At 46.6% G+C, this 12,030-nt stretch overlaps 1 protein-coding gene across 5 annotated transcripts in view; it reads left to right on the top strand.

Annotated features, from left to right (window-relative positions):
* The window catches only part of LOC111858537 (enhancer of polycomb homolog 1), a 47,735-nt gene extending 40,116 nt beyond the window's left edge, over positions 1-7,619 (top strand). For all 5 annotated transcript variants that reach the window (XM_023840387.2, XM_072713712.1, XM_023840388.2 and 2 more), the window contains 12 exons: positions 2,295-2,440; positions 2,817-3,023; positions 3,131-3,279; positions 3,388-3,541; positions 3,744-3,908; positions 4,025-4,117; positions 4,215-4,366; positions 4,493-4,851; positions 5,295-5,392; positions 5,475-5,616; positions 5,754-6,111; positions 6,209-7,619. In XM_023840387.2, the coding sequence (XP_023696155.2) occupies positions 2,295-2,440; positions 2,817-3,023; positions 3,131-3,279; positions 3,388-3,541; positions 3,744-3,908; positions 4,025-4,117; positions 4,215-4,366; positions 4,493-4,851; positions 5,295-5,392; positions 5,475-5,616; positions 5,754-6,111; positions 6,209-6,281 (2,096 nt within the window). In that variant the 3' untranslated portion in view covers positions 6,282-7,619. The remainder of the gene's footprint in view (positions 1-2,294; positions 2,441-2,816; positions 3,024-3,130; positions 3,280-3,387; positions 3,542-3,743; positions 3,909-4,024; positions 4,118-4,214; positions 4,367-4,492; positions 4,852-5,294; positions 5,393-5,474; positions 5,617-5,753; positions 6,112-6,208) is intronic.
* The last annotated feature ends 4,411 nt before the right edge of the window (positions 7,620-12,030 follow it).

The raw sequence follows: 12,030 nt of genomic DNA, 5'->3' as shown, positions 1-12,030 counted from the left end.
TGGCAAGGGGCTGCGGGAGCTGACACTGGACTGGACATGTACCTTAGATGGAGCTGGGATTGCTCTTGTGTTCAGCCATCGACATTTCAAGCATTTTCAGCATTTTCTCTCCTAATGGTGTTTCACCACTGTGTTATGGCTGATTTTCCCAGCTGCCGAGAAGTAGGTTTTCACGTTTATTTGGAGTTATGTTGTGTTTAGCAGGGGTATGTCATGTCTGTGAAATATTGCTTTCCTGGTAGTAAACTGTTCCATGCTTTGCGCACTATCACAGCCAAAGGGATTGTTTGCCATTTTCCAGGTGGAAACATTGTAGTGTAAAATACAAATCTATTTAGCTTTCTGTAACCCTTGGTAGTAGTGCTGGGTGGTGGTATCGGTTCATCTACTATACTGGTTTTGATTTCCCATATGATATGAGTTTTTCATATACCGCCATAGCATAGCTGAAACTACAGCTGTAACAGTTGTCAAATGATATCATATTGTTTGCTGCTACAAGCATTATGTGGATCTCTGGGCAAGAGTGTATTGAAGGGGGACCCCTGTTAACTGTGCGTGTTCAGTTATAGTTATAACTTTGATACAACAATATATTCCTGTTCAGCGTTTTAGTATTTATAGCTACTGCTTCAATCAGCAATTAAATGCTTATCGGTAAAGCAAAATATCTAATTACTGATTTATCACAGTAGTAATAATTCAAATCAAAACCGATTAAGTAAACATGTCTATCTAAATATACAATATTAATCTAACGAAACACGTCAGTGAAGCAATTATCGAGCTAAGTGCACACTAATAATCAATAAAGCATGCTGCTGTCGAACTGCATATACATTAATAAAACATGTCTGTAATAATATCAAGCTAAATGTCAGTGATTATAATAAAATACACATTTTAAAAACATTCAGAAACATTTTATTGTTGTAAAAGGTTGTTGCCTCAGTAAGGGTGACCTTGGGGTGAAAAAATACTGTGAAGTGTACATGGAATGTATCACTTTGTTGGGAGACAAGGGAGAGTATCAATGGCATTTATTAAAGTCTTGATCTTGATATGAACTTTCATTTGCTATAACACAACTAAAATGACCAGTTCTGCTGTACCAAAAGAACACCACTTCTGTGGTCACATGGTAGCTGGGAACCAAACTGTATCAGGGAACACCAAAACACACCAATGAAAGCATCAAGGTACACAGCTACTGAAACATACGGTAAAATATTTATGTTATCCAGAGTAACTTAAGTGAATAACGAGGGGGAGGTAGCAATGCATCCCCTATTGACACGATGACAAAGCTTGCATGATACTGAAGTTTGCTCTTTGTCGAATGATTTAAAATCAAACCAGTTCCACAACAGCGATCTCCCCTCTTGTTGACGTCTCTGCTGATTCAGACATTCCACTCGTTTATTTTATTTATTTATTTTTTCTTCTTTCCAACCTTTCTTCTTAACTTTTAGCCTATACCTAGCTTTAGTAACTACTTTTGGCACGACATTACCACGCGTTAATGTTTTGCTTTTGAATTTGTTGCTACATACTGTATCTGGGTTGTTCTTGTTTAATGTGTGCCATCACACAAAATCTGTTTTGTTAATTTGCTATCACGCACAGGATCAGAGTGTGTTTTAATAGAAAATTCACACAACATGGATAAACCAGTTACACATACTGTATACTATATAATGAGAAATATTCAGACTATTCAAACTGAAGTTTTGAAGAAAATTAAATGTTTTTTTATAAATAGCCTATTATATAATTAGACTGTTGATTTCTCATGGAGTTGAGGGTATAGTGCAGTCCATGTCATAGTGCACAATCACACCGGTAATGACTATGGTACCGGTGTACCACCCACCCCTGCTGTGATACCATGAAACAACCAGAATCTTAAATTCCGTGATACAATTTTTTGGTCATACCACCCAGCATTACTTGGTAGCCCTGTGAGAGCATCACTGTCAGAACAGGGACTGGAGTTATAGGTTTGTAAGTTAAAGGAACCCATGTGTGCTGTTGGGCGACTGTGCTTGTGTGAGTCCTGGTATCCTTATGCTTGCAGTTCCTGAAGCTCTGAGCCCTCAGTTTTATGAGAGGCACAGTATAAAACTGGGTCGGCTAGGGAGACCGTAGTGTTCAGGTGTGTCTCTGACTTGGACTGGCGTAAAGAGCATGACAGCCCAGGTTAGTTTGGAAGCTGCCCCTATTCACGTCTGCGTCTGCCTGTGTTTATCCTCTCAGAGGACTTGACTAAACTCCATCTGACTTTCTTGGTGCAGCGTTTAGTCTGGACACAGAGCAACCAGACTATGACCTGGATTCGGAAGATGACGCGTTTCTGAACAGGCTGAAGAAGAAGATGGAGATCACTCCTCTGCAGTTCGAGGAGATGGTAGACCGTCTGGAAAAGGGTAGCGGGCAGCAGGTAACCCAGTACTCACTCATGGATTGTTTGCCTGTATCTGTACCTATTAAATGTTAACGCATTTGAAATTTAGAAATTTCCTGAAGCAAGACACCCTGGAAAATCTATGCTGTTTTTATTTTAAATGAGATTTCACTATTGAGCCTGTCTTTCCTGCCCATTTTTGGGCACTTGTACAGCATTGGATCAGATTGCTTTCCTCATAGTCTTGAGAAAGTGAATTGCATGTTTTCTTTGTTCCGATCTAAACTGTTGCCATCTGTGGCCTGATGTTATGTGACCTTTGGGCACAGACTTAAGGTGCTTTGCAGTGTGAGACCACATGGCGGGGCTGAAGGGCACAGTATGACCCCTGTCCTCCCTTGGCCCTTCACAGCTGGTGACCCTGCAAGAGGCCAAGCTGCTGCTGAAGGAAGATGACGAGCTCATCCGCGAGGTGTTTGAGTACTGGACGCGCAAGCGGAGGCCCTCTGAGAGCATCTCCCTCATCTCCGGCATCAAGCAGGAGAAGCGTGATGGTTCCAGCACCAACGATCCCTATGTGGCCTTCCGTCGAAGGACGGAGAAGATGCAGACGCGCAAGGTAGGGGGCGTGCCGGCTTCCTATTCCTCACCCACTGACACCTAACCACGTTCCAGTGCCTTGGTATAGCTTCTGGGCTCCACTGACTGTTGGCTTATTGATCCCAGAACCGCAAAAACGACGAGGCGTCGTACGAGAAGATGCTGAAGCTGCGCCGGGATTTGAGCCGGGCCGTCACCATCCTGGAGATGATCAAGCGCAGGGAGAAGAGCAAGCGGGAGCTTCTGCACCTCACGCTGGAGATCGTGGAGAAGAGGTCAGCCCCCTCGCCTCTCAGAGGGCATATAAAACCTGGAAGGCTAAATCATAGTGCTGTAGTGGCAGTGGTATGTCCTGACCCAGCGCCACCTGTCTACTGCCCTAGGTACAGCATGGCCGACTTCGGCGGCGAGGTCATGGCGGAGGTGCTGGCCCAGAGGGCCCTGGTGAAGCCCACATACACCATTCCCATCATTCCACTGTCCAGCAGCAACCAGTACAGGCACCAGGATCACATGGAGATGGAGTACAAAGCTAAGGTGAGCCTAAAACCATTGCTGCTCCTCCAGACCACCTACTTGGGTGTTGGTGCTCAGCAGCAGGGCTTCATGGGAAGGGGCAGCATCTTCCTGTCTAGTGCAGGTCTTTGCTTTTCATGGCTGAAGGACATGAAGGAACTGTAAAGTGATCATTCCTCTGGCCACATATGGTAACTCCACCCCTGTTTGGCCGTCCCACCAGCCCGAGAAGACAGAAGTCGTCAGGACGAAACGGAAATATGAGAAGAAGCCCAAAGTCTTACCACTGTCGGCTTCTGCACTGCAGCAGACAAGTCCGTCCGTGTTCAGTGTCAAGGACCTGAACCAGTACGATTTTCCCAGCTCAGACGACGAGCCCTTTTCCCAGGTACTCGCCACCTAAGAGTCTGCATACGGGGAGGCCAAGAGCTCTGTAAATCCACCAACCCCCCCCAACGGTCAGGCTTCATCCCCCCTCTCTCTCTCTCTCCCATCTCCAACCAGCATATTCAATCAGGTTCCTCCGATGTCGAGGAGGAGAATGACCCAGACGGGCCCTTCGCTTTCCGGAGGAGGGCAGGCTGTCAGTACTACGCTGTGAGTGTCCGGGCAGCTGCCTTCTTCGTCGTCTTGGCTTTTTTGTATGTCTCTCTCCAAACGCTGATTGACTTTCCCTCTCTCTTCCCCACCCCAGCCTCGAGACGCCCAGGGTGCCAGCGGCTGGCCGTGGTGCAGCCCTTCCGAAGGAGGTCTGGGCGACGTGCTCTACAGATACTGCCTCACCTCTCTGTCGGTGCCCAGGCGCTGCGTGGGCTTAGCACGCCGGCGAATCGGCCGGGGGGGCAGGTGAGCCCTGCACGCTTCTGATTGGGTGGGGGGTGGGGGCATCCAAGCCGTTGGGGTGGCCAGGTGGTTTGGAGATGTTTTGGGGGCCAGTCAGGCCTCAGGGTGACCCCTGCCCTCCTGCCACAGGGTGTTACTGGACAGGGCTCATACGGACTTTGACGATTCGATCGACGGGCCAGATCCAGAGCGGCTGGTCCCCTTGCCCCGCAGCCTGGCTGAAGACCCCGCCGGTACCTCAGACACAAATACCTCCGACAGAGGCCCCTCTCATGACCTCAACCGCGTCCTGTCCAACATCAAAGCGTCCCGCCGGAGACACTTCCGCCCCCGGACGCCGCCGCCACACAGTGTGCATGGAGGGGAGGCCCAGTCCCATCGCCCATGCCAGGGATTGAGCCGACTGTCTGCAGCACAATCCGGAACCTTGGCAGGGGGACCTCCGTCTCAAAACCGGAGGGGTGGGAGCACTGCGGCATTCCCTGCTGGTGAGTATCACCCCCTCTCAGTTTATTTGATTTTCATAGGTCACGCAAACACAGCATTAGCATTTTAATGAGTGTTTAAACCTGATTAGTCTGGAATCCCCTCAGCTTGTCAATGTTAAGATCAGCTGGAGAATTTTAGGAGGGGTGGGGGGTGGGGGGCTATCCGCTACATGGGACATGACCTAAACGGAGCAGAGAATGTTTTTCAGTCATCAATTTTGCCTTCAAACTTCCAGCTACCATTTTTAGAGGGCACATATTTAAATGTGAACTTCATGGTTGGAGTTTGAGATACTAGTTTGTCACCCTTCGCTTAGTGGGGCTAGTGGCCTGTGTATTTGGTAGCTGACCCCTGTGACCCCCATCACATGAGCCCTGCTTACTCGATAGTTGACCACAGCAACCCCTGCTTTATGACCCTTGCATACGCCGTGTCCCCACAGTCACGGCTGAACAGTACCAGCAGCACCAAGAGCAGCTGGCCCTCATGCAGAAACAGCAGCTGGCGCAGACGCAGCTGCAGCTCAGCAGCAGCACGCAGGTATGCGCCACTGCTCCACAGCAGCCATCTTGTGACACACCGGACTCGACGCCCTGCTAATGCTGAATTTGCTTCCCCCTAGGGTTCTGTGTCGAAGACGCTGGACTCTGTCAGTGCCCAGTTTGCTGCCTCCGCTTTGGTGACAAAAGAGCAGCTGATCAGCTCCAAGCCCAAAGAGGAGGTGGTGCTGGGAGCCAGTGTCAATGGTGTGGTCCAGGCCTCAGGTAGGTCCATATGCAAACCCAGTAAGCCGAAATTCTTACCACGGTCAGCTTTGAACCGAAAAGAGAAGATGGCCCTCATTTTGCTGATGGCCCTCATTTTGCTGCTGTTCCTGATGGAGTCTCTCTTCTTCTCCCAGGAGTCTACAAGGGCTTGCATCTCTCTAGCACTACGACAGTCCCGCCTCCCGTGAGCCAGCCAGTGGCAGCCGGCTTCGCCTTCCCCCAGCCAGCCACGAACAGCAGCAGCAATGCCGTTGCCATTTCTGCCAGCGAGCCTGCTCACCACACGCCCGCCGCCAACTCCACTACTCAGGTCCTGATCGGGAACAGTGTGCGCTTGGGTGTGCCCCCTCCAGGGGGCGCTGTCGGCACCCTGAACACGCGGCATCCACCCAGGACTATGGGCGCGGTCCCGTCTGCCTTAAAGCTGGCCGCGCCCACGAACTGTCAGATGCCCAAGGTCGCCGCCTCATCATCCATGGACATGGTGCCAAGGTGAGACGTCCACATGGCCCAGGATGACCTCTGTTCTCGGTCAGTGGTCAGCATCCCAGGGGGCCTGGTGCTGAGTGTGACTCTCCTGTCTCTGCAGGGAAAAGCATGAGCAGGAGAAGGCAGCACTGAACAGTATAGCGGACACCACGGTGGTCATGGAGGTGACGTAGTGGCAGGTGGCCCTGCTCGCGGGGGCCCCCCTCTAGGTGCTGTGCATCGTAGCATTCGGACCGTGGTGGCGTGCAGTGCGGCGTCTCCATGGCGACCCCCGGGACTTAATGGCAATTCTCATCTCTCACGCTTTTAATTTTTTTTTGTTTTGTTACTGTTAATAGGAGGAAATCTGCGACTGTAAATACGAATATGGCAATTATATGTACAGTACTGCATATTTGTAATATCCCTTGTATATACGTTACTTGAATACAGAACCGTTCATTTGTGATGTTTTGCACTTGGGAAAAAAATAGAAAACTGGTGAGTGAGACGAGAGGGTTGTACAGAGATATGTCATCACGTTGTGCATGGTGAGCAACCTGCTGTTTTATCTATTTATTGTGCTGTGTTTACAGGTTTTTTTTTTTTTTTTTTTTTTGTTTTGTTTTGTTTTGTTTTTTTTGTACACTGTACCCTCATTGGTTCCTGTGCTGTAGTGAATGTTAGGTAGCTATGGACTCCTGTAATTTTGTATATCGTGAATTTTGGCTCGGTCCCCCTTGGGCTCCTGAGGTTTCTGTGTAGTGTGGATTCAGTGGTGACATATGGAATTGGCAGGTTTGGCGGGGGGGGGGTTGGGGGTGCTGCGATTTGTTAGTGGGTAACCTTACGTAGTGGGATCTTCCATTTAAATTGTCCCGACACAGGTAATAAACTAAGAAGGGGGTTCTGGGCCTGAAGCCGGCCCTGCGTCTGAAGTAACACAAGCACTATACTCCTTATCGTGATCATTGCTGCTTTTCTATAACCTGGGTCCCTGGTTTTCATGACATGGAGTCCCGAATGCCTTTTTAATCCCCTCATTTTCTTTTGTAAAACACAGATTGAGTTATTTTTGTATTTTTTTTCTCCTTGTGGTAATGACTATGCGTCTCGTATCGAAAGACTTCATTCTTTTGTTACTCGTTCATGAAAAAGGATAAAAGGGAGATGAATGGCAGTAATTGTATGTGTATCATCATTCCAATTTCTTAAAAAAGAGAGAAAAATTACAAAAAAAAAAACAAAAGAGAAAAGCCAGCTTTTTCCTTTTTAAAAATTCTCCAGAAAGCTGCAAGGCCAGAACCACAAGTATTTGGGTGCCTTCCTTTGGAATGACTTATGCTCTCTTCTGTGAAGAGTATGGTACTTTAAAACAAGGCTACTAGTAGTTTTTGTCAGTACCACATCCTGAATGCCCAGTCCAATGGCATCACTTAACCCTTGAGGTTTTCTAATCCCACCTGGAAAATGAAAATGTGACCGAACTCTCACAAAAAAATAAACCCCAGGGCATTATATGTTGACCAGCAGATGTGTCTTGTGCTTTGTGATTCTGTTTGTGGGTGTCTCTGCTTATTATTTTTGGGTTGGGTGGGTTGGGATTTTCTAAGGGTTCAATCTGTTTTGTTTTCCCGGTTTTAATGGCCTGTTTTACAGCGCTTTTGTTTCTGATTAACTTGTCATCAAAAGCAGTGTTTTTCAGCCCAGTCTTTGCGGGCCCCCAGACAGTCCGCATTTTTGCTCCCTCCCAGCTCCCAATATACTTGTCCCAAGTATTGGTTGTTTTTGATTGTTTAGTTCAGCTGTTCTGTAAGCTGTGAGGAAGCAAAAATGTGGACTGTCTGTGAGTCCCTGATGACTGTGTTGAGCAATGCTGTTATAAAGACTGGTTGAATGACTACAATGTGGATGAAGATTTCCATGATCACGTAAGGCTGTTTCCTGCTGATATTTGTGCATGTGTGTGCTTGTCTGTGTGCAATGGTGGACAAAACCTTTGGAGGATTGTAATTTATTTCTGAATCATCTGGTAATTGTCAGCTTCTCCAGGAGCTAATTTGGGCTGCCGGTTCCCCTGCTTACCTGATCAGGAAGCCATTTACATGAGGTGGCTACCTGACTTCGCCTGGGAGTGATGCTCACTTCCGCTGCTGGGAATGTTTGCCATGGCAACGTGCTGTTAGAATATCACACGTTGAGATTGGTGTGATCCTGGAATTAGCCCTGTAAATGGCTTTGAATTAAATGTCTTCCATCAATGTTTGCTGTTACAATTTTTGTTTGTTGCTGGGGGGATGGAAGAGGCTGGTGTGGGGAATGTGACCGAAATTACCTTGAAAATGGAAGGTGGTGCCTCTGTCACTGTTGTGGCTTCTGGAGGCAGATGGCTCCTGTTTGTTAGCGTTCGTTTACCTACCTGAAGTCTGGCTTTTCTGAAGTTTTCAGCACAGTGTGACCAGGAAAGGCTGGAGTGGTTAAATGCTGCCTTTAGAGAGAAAGATGGTTGTGTGTTGTGACCTTTGTGAGCTGCCATATTTGAAGTTGGCAATGCATTATGGGAATATGAGTCTGCATGCATGTTAGATGTGTGCAAGATGGCAGCAAGCACTATCAAGCTGTGTATATCGTTCTAATGAAGGATGTCTCCCTAACTTGGAATCTGTTAGGATCAGAGGTATAATGGTCAAACTCAGAGGGCATAAGGTTTATTCACCTATCCAGTGTATAGGATAGCCCCCAAGGGACCTGGTAGAAGGTTCTTCATTTGCATGCAGGAAGCCTGCAAATGAAGGTTCTTCAGTCATCTGTCTGAACAGGACGGCCTCTGTTTAAAGCAGTTATTTAATGATCTGCGGCTGTCATGGACAAACAGTCCATGTACTAAACTTCAGTACTAAACTGTTAGATCAGGTTTTGTCCCTCAGGCTCGTTAGTCTAAACTTGAACCATGGGGTTTCGTGGGGCAAGTAAAGCTAGGACTGTGGCCTCGGTGTCCCGGATCTGAAACAAACAGTCCTTTCATCAGTAATGTGATGTGAGGTTGATGGCTTTCACAGAGGGTTTGATGCAGAAGATGACATGCAGGAGAGTAATCAGATTCTCTTTTTTGTTTTAACCTGAAGGAGGATTTGTGGTATGGCTTTTTGATATTTTTAGTATGGCTTTTATATGAATGACAAATTTGGATGGTACGATGTAGCCTTCAGCTATGCTTTTATGGGGAATTTATTTTGTTTAGGGGCATGATTGAAAGTGGACATCACAGATCTTTTGGTTGCTGTCTGATTTGCCTCTGAAATAGAAGAGAGCTTTAGCTTTAGACCCTAGCAGAGCGAAGAGTGTGAGCCCTGTAAAGTACTGCGTGTTGGCTTTGATCTGCCTTTTCTTACATGTCATAAGCAGCCCTTAGGTGCAAGGCCAGCCTTTGAATGTGAAATGGGTTTTGAGATGGAAATGCTGCAAAGAATGATTTTGTAGGATAAGCAACGATGAGAACCCCCCACCCTCTTCAGGACCACTGCGTTAAGGTGGCCTGGTTGAGTGTCCTGCTCATGTAGAGATTCTTCAAGCACACGGCATGATAAACACACAAGAGCTTTTTCCTGTTTTTTCCAAATATCAATGGTTTAATATGATTGTCAGTCTTGGTCCACAAGAATGATTCCTAGAGTTAGTGGGCTCATGCTTTGGTTGCTATATCAAAACCTTCCTGGGATTCAGTCTTCAGGTTACAAAGATGTCCTTAACTCAGATTCCCAAACCGGTCCTCGGGGACGTGCAGCCGGTCCATGTTTTTTCTCCCTCCAAGCTCCCTACCACAGTCCACATTTTTGCTTCAAGAAAAACGTGGACTGTCTGTGGGTTCCCGAGGACCGGATTGGGAAACAATGCCTTAACCACTGCACCACCAGCTGCCCCCAAGGAGTGCTGTTAAATCTTCTGGTTTGCTGTGTTGCTTCAGTCAGGATGGTCCTATGATCCCTTTGTGAGATCATGGCTTTCAGGTAGGTCTCATAATAAACATGTGATACCAAAAACCAAATGTTGAAACACAATTTAATTTCCTGATATTATTTCAAAATATGACTTGCAAGGTCTTCCAGGCACTTGTATAGATTACCATTCCTATCAGTACCAGTGTGTCATTAAGAACAGCTACACTCTCCTAACATGAGGCTTTGATTTAAATGAAAATTGTAAAGTTGGCTTCAAAAATGTCTTTTTTTTTTTTCCCCTACTGAGTGTGACCCAGATTTTTTTCCACTTCAAATCATATCCCCTTTGGTTTCAAAAAACAAAAAGGTCCCTTCATAAAAACGTTGGAGGAAACTTATTCCAAAAGGCCACCGAATTCATCCCAAGAAAACAATCTTTTGAAGTGACGACAATCAAAATGTGTATTATTTTTATGATTTTGTCTTTTCATCTGTAAGATTTTAGCTTATAATGGTAGCCTGCCCTCAGTAATGTTCCCAGATCTCCCTGATGCTGTCTGGCCACACATTGCAATATGAATTATTTTATATTGGCATATGAGTCTCTGAGCCCTTGAAGTGCTCTTGAAGGTAGTAAAAGCTACCCGACAGCCCCCCCCCCCCCCCCAGTTCTGTTCAATGTGCTTCTGTGGGGGGGGGGGGGGTATAGTAGGAGGGTAACACAAGTGGATTTCTGTTGCTTCTATCTGCACCTGCCCCTGTGCCCCCAGCTGCATACAGAATAGTTGGCCTCCTATCTCCCCCCCACCCCCCCGGGAGTTTAAGTGACTTGGATGCTACTGGGATGAAAGTAGTGTGGAGCCTACTGCCCCCATCAGGTATTAATCACAAAGTACAGCAAACACACCTTACAGGGGCCATGAATCCTGGCACTGTGAGACGTTACCCTTGGACAATCAGCTTTCAGGGACGGGAATTGATCTCGCAACAGAGCTGCTATTTTTCAGTTTAAATCTTTTTTTCATTATTTGCCAACCTTAGGGATGACAGCCAACATTTTAATTAGTATAAATCAAATGAAAAATACCTGGCTAGCTGGTGTCCCTGCGATGGGTGGGTGCCCTATACTGGGTGGGTGCCCTATACTGGGTTGTGCCCTATACTGGGTTGTTCCCTTCCTTGCTCCTGTTGCTTCTGGCATAGGCTATCGATCACCATGACTCTGCACAGGACAAGTGGGTACAGAAAATGGATGGGTGGAATTTAAGTGCATGATGCCATGTCTTTTGTTGGTTATGGTATTTGTATTATACTATCAATAATGTAATACTCTATTGTCTCTCTATTAGAGTATTAATGTTTACAGTGACATGCGTTATCTTGCACCTGAGCTGCATGTTCAGGTCATCGCCTGAGGAGCCCCCATCGCCCACAGCTTTGTGTGGGCGACCGTTACATGGTTCTGTTTCTCTCAGCGAAAAACTCATCACGAGTTGCAGGTGCCATTCTAATGATACGCTTTTACAAGCCCATGGAAAATTGTTGAAATGTCTCGTCTTTGCAGTAAAATACGGCAAAATAACAATTATGTTGATTGGTGGATTCAAGCTTATTTGAATCTAGGGTGTGGTTTATTTTAAACCAAGCCATTTTTCAGGAAAAGCCAGCATACAGTCAGTATTTTGGGAGTGTTTCTCCCATGATTCAGAACCCTGCTGCAAAAAATGGTAAAAATCTGCCGATGCTGGTAGCTGGTTTTTAGCTGGTCTAAGATGGTCCTAGATGGTCATGTGCCAACTCGTGCTGCTCTTTGTTGGTTTATCAGGATGGGTCACCAGCTGGTCATACTGGTGTGGCAAGCTTATTAAGCTGATCATGCAGGTATGAGCAACTAAACCAGCTAGAATGGCAATCATAAGCTGGTATGACTAGCTAAACTATCAAACCTTAACCTGGTCAACTATCAAAAGTTGGTCAAACAGTTAACGGTCTTAAACTGGTCAAG

Source organism: Paramormyrops kingsleyae, chromosome 1 (genome assembly GCF_048594095.1).
Source record: "Paramormyrops kingsleyae isolate MSU_618 chromosome 1, PKINGS_0.4, whole genome shotgun sequence".
Lineage (NCBI taxonomy): Eukaryota > Metazoa > Chordata > Actinopteri > Osteoglossiformes > Mormyridae > Paramormyrops > Paramormyrops kingsleyae.
This window is presented reverse-complemented; position numbering and strand designations above follow the sequence as displayed.